The sequence below is a fragment of the Belonocnema kinseyi genome, chromosome 5 (genome assembly GCF_010883055.1).
Source record: "Belonocnema kinseyi isolate 2016_QV_RU_SX_M_011 chromosome 5, B_treatae_v1, whole genome shotgun sequence".
NCBI lineage: Eukaryota > Metazoa > Arthropoda > Insecta > Hymenoptera > Cynipidae > Belonocnema > Belonocnema kinseyi.
Genome location: NC_046661.1, coordinates 81,812,840 through 81,829,275, shown reverse-complemented (window position 1 = coordinate 81,829,275; position 16,436 = coordinate 81,812,840). Strand labels below are relative to the sequence as shown.

The following is a 16,436-nucleotide window of genomic DNA, read 5'->3' as shown; positions in this document are numbered from 1 at the left end:
TTAACTAAGTTTAAGAGATATTCAAAAGTTTTGAAGCGATTAAAAAATAATTAAAATTTGTAAACATTTTTAAAGAATTTTGTAAAGTTTCACGAAACTGAAAGACATTTTTTCAGATTCATCAAGAAAAATTAAAATAATTGTTTATTTCGAAAATTTAATTTGAAGAGATTATTTAAAAAGATTTTAGAAGGTTTCAAAAATAGTAAAAGAAGAATCGGAAATATTTTAAGGCAATTTTTTAATTTTGCAGAATAAATAAAAAATACAGGAAAAATTTTAATAATTTTTAGAAATTAGAAAGTTTAGAAGGTCTGAGAAGATTAAAAAAAATTCCTTATATTCGTGTGCAATCTTTAAATAATTTTTTATTTAAAAAAACGAACTTTAAGAGAACATTGAAAAAGGTTTTTAAACATAACAAAAGATCTCCTAAAATTCTTAAAAATAGTTCAGAACATTTTAAAGCAAAATTTTTCAATTTGGTAAGATTGCAAAATAAAAACGAACAAAAATTGGGTAAATTCAAGAAATATTAAGTAGAATTTAAAAGAATTTCAAAAGTTTTCAATAGAATAAACAAATTTTCTTAAAACTGCTGGGAAAATTTAGAAGATTGTAAGGTATTTTTTTAAAATTTAGAATGATATTATACAATTTTGAGAAAACTTCTAATCAGTTAAAAATATTTTCAGAAATTTAAGACGTTTTAAATACATTAAAAATATTTGAAAATTTGGAAACATGTTCGAAAATGTATCAAGTATTTTTTTATTCCTTCCCAACATAAATTTAAAAACAAGATGATAATACTTATTTTCTTGTTCTCAATTCTCAGAATTTAATTACGATATTGATTTATTATAACACATCGAAAAATAATTTTCCATTACTGTATTTAAAAGAGTCTGAATATCCGATACTAATACAAAATAACGAAAGAAGGAATAACTAAATCATAAATTAGCAACAAAAAATAGCCGAATTTTTATTTACAATTCTATTAACAGCTCGTCAATTAATAATCAATTAACTATGTTGCACAGTTCTAAATTTCGGGAACTGACATATTTGTCGGGAATTTAATAATTCGTTTATTTTAAAAGTCGGTAAATTTTAGTTTTGGATATTTTGAAATTTGGGATTTCATTTTTTGTTAATTAAAAATCTTGTCGTTATTTGAAATTTGGAAAATTTTATAATTCAATAATAATATATATTTTCGGCACTCTTTTTCATTCATTTGTGTAAGTATATAAGTCTAATTTACTACTTGACTCTACACTATGAAAAAAATGATTTTAAAGTGTTTTTTTATATTTATTTTCTAATTTTTATGCATTTTTCCTGTGGTACTGCATGGTTTTGTAGAACAAAGTTACTACTAGCGCCGCCGCACGGCCGTTTTCAACTCTCGTGACACATTTTTTACATTGGGCAGTTGAGGTAATAAAAACTGAGCTTTAAATTAAAGCAGTAAAAGTGGTACTGTTAAATTTTGAACTTTTTAAAATTGAAATTTAAAAGTTTTCAATTAAAAAATGTTGTATTTAAATGCTCAATAATTTACGCGTATAAAATTGAAGGTACTAACATTTTTTAATCTAAAAAAAATATAAATCCACGTTTCCATTTTGAATGCTCTAAATTAAAAAATAAATCAATGAACTTTACAATTTTCAAAATTATATAATTTTAAGGAATTTTAAGCTAGAAACATCAAATATTTAAAAATTGAAAAGATTTTAACTGGACACTTTTTAAATTAAAAATTCAATTATTTTCTTTTTAAATTGTTTAAACATCCTTGGAAAGCTTCAGAATTTTATTTCAAAATCTTGAGAAATCTAGTAATTATTTTAAATTGGTTTTAAATTTAAAATTATTTTGGAGATTTTTCAGAACTTCTAAATATCTGTCAAAATAAATTGAATTTTTTCTACAATTTTCAGAAAATTCTGCAAATTTTAGAACTTTTCTTTACACAAAATGTTGATTTTCGCAGATTTTAAACAAAAAAATTAGATTCTTTTCAACAATTGTGAAAGGCTTCAAAAGAATAAAAACATTTTATTAAGATTCTTAGGAAAATTAAAAATAATTTTTCATTTTGAAAAATTATTTTAAGGGAATATTTAAAAAGTTGTTTAAAGACTTAAACAACATTTTCAAAAAAGATTCTAGAAGATTTTAAGAAAACTTTCTAAAATTTCATGATAATTTTTTATCTTTTTAAAACTTCTAAATATCGCTTAAAATTAATCAAATTTTTTCTACAAATGTTAATTTGTAAATTATACATCAAAATTGAAAAATTTCACTTAGAAATTAAGCATTTTTCAAATATTACAATTAAAATTGTAACGTTCAAAGTTTAAAGGCTCTTCGAAATTTGAATGATTTCAGGTTTTCTATGTCAAACAATTCAGTTAAAGATTATTCACTTTTAAATATTTGGTTTCAATTTACTTGTCTTAAATAAATATTAATATTGCCAAATATTCAATAATTAATCTTTTTTTTATTAAAAATTTCAAATTGAATGGCTTAAAAATTGAATATTTTCGACTGAAACAATATTAAAATGTTTTTTAAAATTCTTTAATTAAGAATATATTATTATGAAGTTATTTTTAAGTTGAAAATAGTTTATAAACTTTCAGTCACACGTTCACATTTGTTTAATCACTAAGACTTTCAAATTGAAACCGTTTAAGTTTTAACATTAAAATCTGAAAATTCTTAAATTTTGAACTGGTTTAAAATAACTTTTGTTCACTTTTTATTATTTAAAGTACAGATTAATTAAACAAATTTTTTAATTTATTAAATAAAAATGCTTTTATCCAAAATTTTCAACAACAAAGGCATTTATTTTTTATTTGTTCAAGTCTTTAAGAAAGCATTTAAAAATTCTTTAAAATAAAAATATGGGCTTAGAAATAAAAATTTTAAATGGAAAATTTTTAGAGTAAAAAAATATTGACTTACGCATTGTAAGCTAAATAATAGCATAATTGAAAAACATAACAATTCCACTAATTATTTCAAAACTGTTAAAATCGAACGTGGACAGATTTTTCTTTTACAAATTTGTAAAATCCCCAGTAAAAAAATTCACTGCCATTTCCCGGTTATTCCCGGTCTCAAAAAATTCCCGGTTTCCCGGTCCAGCGGCCATCCTGAATATTTATGCATGTACAAGTAACTATTTTATATCTTTGGAATTTTATTAAAAGACGATTTCAAATTCTCGATCTTTTCCAAATTTTTGCCGATCAAGTTTTAAAATTTTTCCTGCTCAACTAAAAGTAACATAATCATATATATTTCTAAACGCAAACATTTATTTATTATTATTTAAACATTTATTTATTTATGACATTGATTCTAAACATCCTATAACACAATAGATCAAAACATTGCGAAACAAGTGAATTTTAAAACAAATCATTAAATTTTTCACTAAAAAAATATCGATAATTTTTACAAAAAATGGAATACTTCAACATTCAATTGACAAAATTAATTTACAATAACAAAAAGACCGGATTTTCAACAAAAAAGTTCAATGTTCTGCAAAATCAATGAATTTTCAACTAAAATTGTAAATCTTTATTTGGAATAGTTGATTTTTCAACCAAAAAGATGAGTTTCCAACTAAAATAGTGAATACTTAATTAGAACACTTAAATTTTTAACCAACAAGATGAATTTTTCAACAAGAAGGTTCATTTCCAAATGAAAAGATAAATTTTCTAACAAAAAATACAATCTTTTAACAAAATATATGAATTTTTGACGAAGTAGTTGCATTTTTAATTAAAGAGGACAAATTTTTAACCAAATAGTTGAATTTTGAACTAAAAAAATAATCATTCTCAACTGAAAACGCAATTGTAACAATTTTAGTTACAAAATTTTACTTGAAATCAAATCTTCAACTGAAATAGTTGAATTTTCAAAAAAAAAATTAATTTTTAATAAAAAAGATAAGTTTTCAACCAGAACTTATATAGTTAAATTTTAAGTTAAAAAAGCAATGTTAAACCAAACATATACATTTTTAATTAGAACTGTGAAATATTCAATTGGAAGAAGATAAATTTTCAATTCGAATGAATAATAATTTTCAATTAAAAAAGAAATAAATTATCAACAAAATAGTTCATTTTTCGGGGGAAAAAAATCCTTTTCATCCTAAGAAAAAATAAGTTTTCAATCAAAGAAATGAATTAATTAAAAACATGAATCTTCAAACAAAAAAAATAACTTTGCACCAAAAATTGTAATTTCTCACCAAGTAATTTTATTTCCAAATTGAACGATGAATTTTCAACTAAAATTATAAATATTTAACTGAATTACTTTATATTTTAATCCAAAAGAAGAATTTTTAAACAGGTAGATTCACTAGCAAAGAAAAAGATGATTTTCTACAAAAAAATCGGTTTTTAATGAAATATGTGGATTTTCAATTAAATCGTTTAATTTTTAATACAAAAAGATAAATTTTCATTCACATTGTTGAATTTTGAACCAGAAAAGATGAATTTTCAAACAAAAATGGACATTTAAATTGTCAAACGTTCAAGAATTCTTAACCAAAAAGTTGAATTTTCAACTAAAAAAGATGAATTTTTAAACTAAAACATTAATTTACTACCACAAAAGAAGAATCTTTAATACAACTCCAGAATTCTGAACCATAAAGTTGAGTTTTCAGCTTTAAAAAAATACTTTCTATACAAAAAGAATAATTTACCACCAAAAAAGACGAATTTTTAATCAAATTTAAGAGTTCTCATTCAAAAGTTGAATTTTTAAACAACAAATTGATTTACTATAAAAAAGACGATTTTTCAATAAAATTCAAAAATTCTCAACAAAAGTATAATTTTCAACTAAAAAATAATGTTTATGCAACAAGAACAATTTATCACCAAAAAAGACGATTTTTCAATAAAATTCAAGAGTTCTCAACCAAAAAGTTGAATTTTCAACTAAAAAAGATGAATTCTTAAATGAAAACATTCATTTACTATAAAAAGGTGAACACTTCAAAAATTACATAATTTTTCAGAGACTAGTTTTATTTCTAAATAAAATATATCAATTTTCAACCAAAAAATTGAATTTTCATCACGAAAAATACATTTTCCACCAAAAATTGAATGGTTAAATTTTTTATTAAAAATCTAATTATAAAAAAAATGGATATTAAGAAAAATAGTTAAATTTTTCTATTGGAATAGGTGAAATTTTAGTTTTAAAAATTGATTTTCAACCAGAGATGAATTTTCAATTAAAATCGTGAATCTTCAACAACAAGAAAAAAGAATTTTTAACAAAATAGTTTAACTTTCAAATATTTAGTTGAATTTTTCCCAGTTCCAAGTTTTAATTTAAAAATGATCTCTTGTTAAAGATATAACTATTTTGTTGAATATTTCTTTTCAAATATTTTTTTGGAAATTTACTTTTTTATTGGAAATTAATTTTTTAACTTTAAATTTTAACAATTCTATTTTGGGTTCAAAATTCATCCTTTTTGGTAAAAAACCTTAATTTTCTTAGATGAAAATTCATTTTTTGATTGCAAAATTTTCTTTTTGGTTGAATTCAACTGTTTTTCCTTTATAAATAATTATTTTGTTGTTGTTAAAAATTCGTCTTTTTACTTGAAAAATGATTTTTTGTGAATTTCCTTTTTTTATTAGAAATTAATTTGTTCAATTTTCAATTTAAAAAATTATATTTTTTTTTTAATTTACATTTAAAATCTATTTTGGTTAAAACATCAAGAATGAACATTTTGATGAGAATTCTTTGGTTGTAAGTTTAACTCCGTTGTTGAAAGCAAAACTTTTTTTTAAATTCTTTTTGTTGGTTCAAGATTAATTATTTTAATATAAAATTCATGTATTTTTGTTGAAAATTTAACTATTTTGTGAAAGTTTATTTATTTTTTAATTCGTTTTTTTTAATTGAAAAATTTAATGATTCTGTTTTTGGTTAAAAATTCGACCTTTTTGGTAGAAACTTATTCTTTTTGAATAAAAATTAATATTTTGCTTGGAAATTCTTCTTTTTAGTTGAATCCAACCTGTATTTATTTAAAATTAAAATGTTTTTTGGTTGAAAATCAAATAAAGTTGTTGAAAGTTAAACTATTTTGTCAGAAAATTAATTTGAAGCAAAATAGCCATCATATAAATTGAATAATCATCTCTCTGATTAAAAATTTAATTATTTTGTGGAAAATTTTTATTTTTTAACTATTTCGTTTAAATTTCGTTTTATGATTGGAAATAAATTTTTTTAATTGAAAAATGTATCTATTATGTTTTTCGTTTAAAAGTATGCTGAAAAAAATTATTATATTAGCCAACAATTGGAAAAAAAGCATAAACTAATTTTTCCGAAAATAATTGTAAAATAGTTGCCTCTTAAAAAAGTCTCAATAGTCGCATGAGTCGTAGACCTGCGAATCTTTTAAAAAAAAATAAAAACGTACCCCTTTCACGTGTCTTGTAGAATCGTAAATCGCCTCGATAGGAACATTTGTGGCTCCAATCTGTTGAGTGATTCCTCCCGCTTCTCCATCCTGGACATTCGTTCTCCTAAGTTTGTCTAAGATTTTCGTTTTTCCGGTATCTACATGACCCAAAACACAGACAACCCCAGCTCTCAGATCATCCAGGGTCTTTTTCTTGTCAGCCTCCTTTCTCCTGCTTTCTATTCTCAACCTGGCTTTTTCCTTTTTCCGCTGAGCATCCGATATTTTGTCATCTGCTCCACTATCATCATCACTTCCCTCATCACTCTCTGAGTCACTATCAGATTCAGATTCATTATCCGAGGAATCCTTGGCAGGTGTTGCTTCCTTCGAGTTTTGCTTATCATCCTTGGAACCCTCATCAGATTTATCTGAACAAGATCGTTAAATTATATTCCGGATTGCGATTCGACGGACAATTCAAAATACCGTTTATTTCCCGGCCAAATAACCCTTAAAGTGCATTGTGGGTAAAATATACCCCAAGCAATTTCCAAACTCTTATAAACCGTACTTAATTCGAAAAAATTGAGAAAGTGTCACCATCTAGCTTTAGTTGGAGACAATAACTGTAAGTAAAGTGGAGGTAAAAAATCGTGGGGTATGTAACACCCAGTGTGAACAGAATGAGTGTAAAAGTCATTTTTGAGCCATTTTTTTTAAACTATGGATTTTTGCAGGGTGACCGTTTTAATCGAAGAAAAAAAATTCCCGGTCATTTCTCGATTTTTTCCCGGTTCGCAAACATTTTTCACGGCCAATGAAATTTAAAAAATCAAACTATATTCTAAACATTTTTCCATATAAAGTAATGAACAATAAACAACAAATTAAAGCATTCAAAGTGGAACCCTTGAATTACGAACTTTTAAAATTGAAGTTTAAAAATTTTGAATTCAAAAATTGTGTATTCAAATGCTCAATAATTTACACGTATAAACTGGAAAGTACGAACATTTTTAAAGTGAATAGTTTTAAGTGAAATGCAAATGAACTCTAAATTTAGAACTTTTATAAATTATAGAGTTCAAAGATTCAGATTAAGTTCCAAAAATATAAATCCACGTTAACATTTTCAATAGTGTAAATTAAAGAATCAAACAACGAACTTTAAAATTTTTCAAAATTATATTATTTTAAGTCATTTTAAGCTAGACACATTTATAATTTAAAAATAACTTTTTTAACTTAACAGCTCTTAAATTAGAAGGTAAATTATTTTAATTTTTAATAGTCTAGGCATCTTTCAAAAGCTTTAACATTTTATTTCAAAATCTTGAGAAATCTAAAAGTGGTTTTAAATTTTTCCAAATTCGAAATCATTTTTGAATTTTTTGTTAGAACTTTTAAATATATTTCAAAATGAATTGAATTTTTTATAACTTTTAGAAAATCCTGCAAATTAAAAAAAATTAAATTTGAATTTATAAATAACAATAGAACACTTATTATTTGTAAAAATATTAGAGTAATATTAAGAGATATTTAAAAGTTTAAACAAAATTTGAATTAAATTTAGAACTTGAAATAATTGAAAATACTTACAGCCGAATTTGATTTGAAACAAAAGAAGAAAAACAAACCGAAGATTTGAAACCAAAAATTTAGAATTTTTTTAAGAATTGTGAAACACTACAAAAGAATAAAAATTTTCTTTATATTCTTAGGAAAATTGAAAATGATGTTTCACTTTGAAAAATTATTGTAACAGAAAGTTTAAGAAAATTTTAAGAGATTTAAAAAATGATTAATGAGGAACATGGAAGATTATAAGAATTTTATTCAATTTGCTGGATTTTCAAAAATTGTAGGAAAATTTCGATTAATCTAACAATATATTTAGAAGTCCTGAAAAAATGTTAACACACTTCGTTTAAACTACTTGAAATAATTTCAAGTTTTTAATTAATTTTAAATTTTTTCAAAACTTCTTCATAACTTTAAAAATTACTCAATTTTTTTCTACAAATAATAAGAGTTCAATTGTTATTTATATGTCAAAAGTTAACAATTTCACTTGTAAATTAAACACTTTTTAAATAGAACAATTAAAATTGTAGCGCTAAATGATTAAAAGTTCTTCAAAAATCTAAAGATTCAAAGCTTTCTTTGTAAACAAATTCAGATTCAAATTGTTTTCTTTTAAATATTTGGTTTCAATTTACTCGTCTGAAATGAACAGTGAAATATTGCTAAATATTAAATATTTATTCTTTTTCTACATTAAGAAATTTCAAATTAAGTGGGATGAAAAATTTAATAATTTAGACTCACAATATTTTTAATTGAATGAAAACCTTTAATTATGACTTATTTATTTATTTCTAAGTTGAAAATAGTAAAACGCACGTTCACATTTTTTAATGAATACAAAAATTAATTTTAAAAACTGTTAAAATCGAACTTTGGCAGATTTTTTTTCTGAAAATTCGTAAAATTCCTGGTTTTCCGGTCTGGGCGCCACCCTATTTTTTATAAAAAATCTTCAGTTTTAAAAACTTCTATATTTAATAACGGTTGAAATCAAAACTGGACAACATTTTTATTCTAAAATTTTTGTAAAATTCTCGGCCAAAAAATAAATTCACTGCCATTTCCCGGTTTCCCCGGTCCCATAAAATTCTCGGTCATTTCCCGATTTTCCAGGTTTCCCGGTCCAGCGACCACCCTGTTTTTATTTACTTTCTAACGTAAGTAAATCATATGAAGTGAAATAATGATTTTTTTTCAATTATTTCATACTTTTTTCTTTGTAGATGGCTTATAGATTACGGCAGCGCGTCATGCGAGAGCAGACTGTGGATGTGTTGAATAAAATATAATTTTTTAAAATAAGTAATATATGTTTTTTTCTTCAATTTCTTGTATTTTTATAGTATTATATGTTAAAGTTCCTTAATTTTTATAATAACAAATCGATTTAAAAGCAAAAAATCTGATTCATCATTTTATCATAAAATTGACTTTTCAACTCTGCAAATAAATATTTTTTTTGAAAGCAACCATGTTGCAATATATTTTTTATAAACCTACACTATTTCAAAAGTATAGTCATACATTTTCTGTTTAAGATAATTAAAATTGCGTGAGTTATGAATTTTTAAGTAAGAAATCCCATTTTTTCATTTTTTTTCAATAATTATTTAACAAACTTAAAATAAATAAATGGCTATAAAAGAAACTCTACCTTATAAAAGATACCTTAAACTATATCGGCTAATTTTATTGTGGCAAAATATTCATTAGGGGTTAAACAATACATGATTAAATACGCTGGGGTGTATGACACCCACGAAGTACTTTACCGAGATTTTTAGCATGTATGCACTTTAAAGATTAAAAGTAAAATATTCATAATTGCCGAAAAACTTAAACATTTATTTTAATTTACCACGTTCATTCCAAACAAATATTTAAATCACTGAATTGTGACACTAATACTTGAATTTTTTACTAAAAAAGATCAATTTTCAAGAAAAATTGAAAAATTTCCGGTCATTTACCGGGTTTGCCCGGTTTGCAAATATTTTTCACGGTCAATCAAATTTTTTAAATCGAATTCAAAAGCTAAAAATGTGTCCTTGGAACTGTTAAAAACTAAACTGCAAATTAAACCACTCAAAGTAGAACACTTAAATTTTAAACTTTTAAAATAGAAGTTTAAATGTCTTTTAATTCAAAATTTTTTTATTCAAATTTTCAATCATTTACACGTATAAAATGAAACGTACTAACACTTTTCAACTGAATAATCTTAAATTAAATGCAGTTAAACTGCCAAATACAATTTCAGTCTAGAAACATTAAAAATTGAAACATTAAATTTTTTAAGTAGCTGAACACTTATTATATTAAAAGTTAAATTATTTTTATTTTAAATAATTTTTTTTTTTAACTTAAAATGCTTTAAAATTTTATTTAAAAATCTTGAAACATTTACATGTTGTTTTACATTTTTTCAAGTTTTAAATTATTTTCAAAAAAAATTATAATTTGGATTGATAGGTGGTTTAAATACAAAATAAATATTTCTTTTTTAGGTTTATATGTTCTTTTGTTTTTACTGTTATAGAAATATCATTTTCGTAAGATTCTTGAAAAAATTCAAAACGATTTTTGAAGATTTAAGAAATAAAGATCTTTTAAATTAACTCAAATTATTCCTACAATTTTGGAAAAAAATCTTTGAAAATTCCAAAAATTCCCGTTAAACCTTTTTGATATTTTTCGATATTTGTAGAAATATTTTTTAATATTTTGAAACCTGTTTAGATTTTCTTTGAAAATAAATTTTTTGAATAAAATTGTATTGAAAATTTTTCCCAGAAATCTCAAGATAAAAACTTTTATTTTCTTGAATCCTCTTAAAAAATTTAGATTTCACCATTATTTATCAATTCTAGATTCTGTTTTGAAAATTGTTGAAATATTTATGAAATGTATTAAATTCTTTTTAAATATCCGTTTCAAATGATTTTAAAGAATAAATAAAAAAAATCAGTTTGAATTATCTTTTAAATCAAAAAAATATTTCTTATTAAAAAATATACATTTATTTAAAAATTTTTAATTTTCAATTAATTTGGAATCTTTTTAAAACTTCAGAATGTCGCTTGAGCTCACTGGATTTTTTCCCCATAAAACCTTGTAATCTTGCTGATTGAACATTTTTTCTTTAAAATTGACAAAATTATTATTTTTTTAAATATTAGGAAATAGTTTTAAAAAATTTGGAACATATTAGTTAATTTTCACCTGAAATTTATTTTTTTTTAAATAAAAAAATCAGTGTAAATTTTTCCAAGAATTTGGAGAATCTTCTTTTAGTATCGTGAAAACTTTCAAAATCTTGAAGAAGATCCAAAAACTTTATTTCCTAAAATAGTCAAAAAATACAATAAGAAATTTGATTACTAATTGAAAAATTCGCCTTTATAATCGTCTACATTCTTTTTCGAAATTTTAGGAAATAATTTTTAATGTTTTGAAATCTTTGTTAATTTTCTTTTAAAATTAAAATCTGAAAATAACAAATCAGTTAAAACTTTCACAGGAATTAACCCTCAAGTGCTATAACGGGCTCCAGGGACCCGGACGTTTTTTTCCGCAGAGTGTTTTTCTCCAAAAAGTTGTCTGAATTAGAAAAAATATTTATTATGCGCAATTAATTTCATATCTATTTCTACAATATTCATTTTTACGAGACTCTGGATGACAAGTTAAAAATAATAAATGGTGCTAGCTCTATTTAAACCGAAGATATGTTGGATTAAAGTTTGCTCGGGTCTGCTGGACCCGTTCTAGGTGGAATGGAAAATTTCGAGGTTCTAGTACTTGAGGGTTAAAATAATTTTCATTCTCTTGAAACATTTAAAAATTCTTAAAAAGCTTCTTTTTTAGAAATATCAAAAATCTACACATTACATTTTTTATATTCAAAGTCCTAGACAAATAAAAATATAATTTTTATTATTGTTATTGAATGTATTATTCAGATAATCATGCATTTTTCATAATCCTGAAGTTTTTAGACTCTTTTTTTTAAATCGCAAAAAAATAAAAGTTTCATTCAATCACGAATACGGGTTTCCCGACAACAATTGGAAATCGTTAAATTGCGATACACCACCTGGTGACAAAAATCCAAACTGGAAAGAATAGGTATAATTTTAAAGATGCATTTTAATTTGTGCATAAAAGTTTTTTTAAGATTTTTTCTTTGTGGAGTTAAGAGTCTCTATTGGATACTAAAAGTAAATCTTTATCGAAACCAAAGGGGTGTAGATAGAATTAACATTACCTAAAGTAAAAAAATAATCTTTTTTTTACAGAAATATTTTTCTAAAAAAACAAAAACAATTATTGTTTTATTTTTTGCAATTTTCAAAAGATTATAAACTTAAATGCATTTATTTTGAAGCAAAAATGAATTCAAAGTAAATTTTCATTTATTTATACATGAAACATTTATTATTTAAAAACTGATCTGAAAGATAGGTTAGAATTCTTATTTAAATTCCAATCGCAGGGTGGCCGTTGGACTGGGAAATCGGGAATCTCATGAGACCGGAAAATGACAGTGAATTTGGAAAATTTTTTATTTTACATTTTATTTTAAAGAATTTTAAAATGCAGTTTTAAAGACTTAAGCCATTAAAAATGAGAAGCGTTAGAAATCATAGACTTTAGATGAAAAACATTTTTAGTTGATCAACTGTGAATATATACTTTATCAACTATTTTCAATTTTATAAATTACTTTAAAATAATATATTTATAATTAAAAGCTTTCATTAAATTTCACACATTATTTTAGTCTAAAATATTCAATTTTTAAATCAATCAATTTAAAAAAATTAAGAGAAATAACAATTACTTAATATTTAGAAATATCTGACTGTTTATTTAAAATCAGTAATTGTAGTTAAATATTAAAAACTAAATTTTGAACGTTACATTTTAATTGTTCTATTAAAAAAAAATTTAATTTTTAAATCACATTTTTAAACTTGCATGTATAAATAACAATTGAATACATATTATTCTTTTAAAAAAATCAAGGAAGTTGAAGAAATATTTAGAAGTTTTGAAAGAATCCAAATTTAATTACAAATTTTGTAATAATTTGAAATAATTTAAACAAATTTTCTACGTCTAGCGACAAAATCCGGCTATTAGTAATAAAATTTCTGTGTAAATAGCCCACGGCCTAATTTAAAACAAAATATACATTTTAGCAAACTTCAAACACAAAATTTGAAAGCTTTTTAGGAATTTAGAATGGCTCAGAAGAATAAAAACATTTCCTATGAAAATTGAAAATCCTTTTTATTTTGAAAAGATAATATTGAGTGATTATTCAAGAAGATTTAGAAAGATTTACAAAATTATCAAAAAATTAATGTGAAACATTTTAAGGAAATTTGTTTAATTTGGCAGAAGATTTAAATAATTTTTTTTTTACATTTTTGTATAGACGGTTAATATTTTTGTTTTAAAATGCACCTGTCCAGTTAAAAATTGAACCATTTTGTTGAAATTTTTTTTTTTTTTTTTTAAATTTATCTTTTTTAGTTGAAAATTAATTTATTCTGTTGAAAATTTGTCTTTTTTGTGAAATAATGTTTGATTGAAAATTAATCTTTTTCTGATAAAATTAATTTCTTAAGCTACAAATTAGCTTTTTTCATTTAAAATTAGTTTTTTTAAACTAAAAATTTGTAAAAGTTCACCTGCTCGGTTAAAAATTGTACTGTTACGCTGAAAATTTATTTTGTTTGGTTAAAAACTTATTTCTCTAACTTAAATTATTTTTTTGTTATTGAAATTTTATCTTATTTAGTTGAAAATTCACCTAATTTGTTGAAAAACTTACTTTTATAAATGAACATTAAACTAATATTTGGTTAACATTTTTTTCACTAAAAATTGATTTTTTAAACTAAAAATTTCCATAAATTTGTTTACAAATTTTTTATAAACATTGAACGGTTTTGTTCAAAATGCTCCTGTTAAAAATTTATTTCTCTGACGTAAACTTCATTTTTTTGTTGAAAATTTGTCTTTTGTTAGTAGAAAATTCACTTCCCGGTTTAAAAATTCCATGATATGGTTAAAAAAAATTGATTTATGTTGCATTATTTTAGTTGAAAATTCATTTCTTTATTTAAAAATGTAAAAATTTTTGTTTAAAATTGGTTTTTCTTTTTCTTTTTAAAAATGAATTTTTTTATTAAAAACGTATTTTTTCATTTATACAAGGAAATTCATCTTTTTCAGTTCATTTCAATCAGCAAATTCATTTCTTTGGTTGAAAACTTAACTATTTTGTTTACAATCTTTATTTTATTTGCTTAAAGACTTAATTTACTGAATCAGCATTAAAGTGATATATTTTTTCTTACAAATTTACCTTTTTTAGTTGAAAATTTAACTATAAGTTAGAAAAGTCCATTAGAAAGTAAAATATTTGGTGGAAAATTCATGTATATTCTTAAAAATTGGTTTCTTTTTTTCGTAGAAAATTAATCTTTTTTGTGTTTAAAATTCATTTCTTTGGTTAAAAATTAGTTTGGTACATTGAAAAATAAATTTTTTAAACTAAAAATTTAAATAAATTTGTTTCGAAATTTTTTTTATTTGAAATATTTTTTGTTGTTGAAGATTTGTATTTTGTTGAAAAATTATTTTATTTTGTTAAAAACTTATTTCTTTAACTTTAAATTGAACTATTCTGTTGCTGTTGAAAATTTATCTCTTTTTAGTTGAAAATTCATTTACTTTATTCAAAATTTGTCTTTTTTTGTGAAATAATTCAAAAAAGAAAATTCAAAGAGATTTAGGAAGATTTACAAAATTATCAAAAAAGCATCTTTAGTATTTTTTAAACATTTAAAATATAAATAATTTAATTTTTAATTTAAGAAGTGTTCAGTTTATACAAAAATGTAATCGTTCAATTTTTTATGTTTCTGGCTTAAAATTGCTTTAAATGATATAATTTTAAAACATTTTAAATTCATTGATTGATTCTTCAATTTAGACTTTAAATCATTGAAAATATTAACGTGGATTTATATTTTTAGAACTGAATCTGAATCTTTGAACTCTACCATTTATAAAAATTAAAAAATTAATTTTCAAGTTAAACTGCATTTAATTTAAGATTGTTTAGTATAAAAGTATTATTAGCTTCCATTTTATATGTATAAATTATTGAGCATTTGAATCAGATCTAAATTACAAAATTATTTAATTAAAAAACTTTTAAACTTCAATTTTAAAAATTTGAAATTCAAGAGTTCCACTTTCCGTGCTTTCATTTGCAGCTCAATTTTTATTAATTTAAATGGAAAAATTGTTAGATTTCGAGTTCGATTTTTTAAATTTCAATTACCATAAAAAATATTTGCAAACCAAGAAAAACCGGGGAATTTTTTACTTAGGTTAAAAAGGCCACCCTAAATCGCCTATTATTCGTATTATTTGCATAATCTGGACCAAACTGGTCGCTACATACATTAATTAAAGTTTACTTCAACTAAAAATTATTGAAACTTACACGAAATAGTGAAATAACTGTTGTTTTTTTTTTAACTATTTAACAAAATTTATTTTCTTGCTGTATAATATGAAAATTCTATTTAAAATTATTTGTTTGTTACGAATATTTTTTTAAAGTATTTAATCATTGTTTTATACTTCACAAAACTATCGTAAAAACACTTTTATGCAAAAATTAATTCACATCTTTGAAATTGTACCTACTCTTTCGAGTTCCAGTTTTCGACACCAGGTGGCGAAACGGTAGAACACCATTTCCAATAGTTTCAAATTGTTTCGAGTTATTTCGAGATGGTTCGAGAATTAATCGAAAATGGCGCCATGCGCTTTTTAATAATTGGCAAAAAAAAAGAAGAAACAATGACAGTCATCACAGTAGCTATTGTCGTCAAAAAAAAGTGAATAGGTGACATTTTTTCTAAAATAGGTGGCAAATGGGTGACGAACAAAATATTAAATAAGACAAACAAACAAGTTGTAATTTGTTGTAAACCGGAAGAAAGTGGAGAATTTAAATTTTTACTGAGAACTTATTTTCAATAAAAAAAAAAAAATAATAAAACTATTTTTTTACAAAACCATTCAATTTTTCAACACATAGTTAAATCCGTTACCAAATTTTTCAATTTTCAAGCAAAAAAGATGAATAGTCTGCAAGATTTGTTTTTATTATTTAATCATGGTTTTATACTTTACAAAACTATCGTAAAAGCACTTTTATGCAAAAATTAATTCACATCTTTGAAATTGTACCTACTCTTTCGAGTTCCAGTTTTCGACACCAGGTGGCGAAACGGTAGAACACCATTTCCAA

General features: G+C 22.8%; 1 protein-coding gene across 1 annotated transcript in view; it reads right to left on the bottom strand.

Moving 5' to 3' along the window:
- Nucleotides 1-16,436, bottom strand: part of LOC117173744 (eukaryotic translation initiation factor 5B) — a 481,426-nt gene that overhangs the window by 436,377 nt on the left and 28,613 nt on the right. The window contains exon 7 of the mRNA XM_033362384.1: nucleotides 6,518-6,930. Coding sequence (XP_033218275.1) covers nucleotides 6,518-6,930 — 413 coding nt within the window. The remainder of the gene's footprint in view (nucleotides 1-6,517; nucleotides 6,931-16,436) is intronic.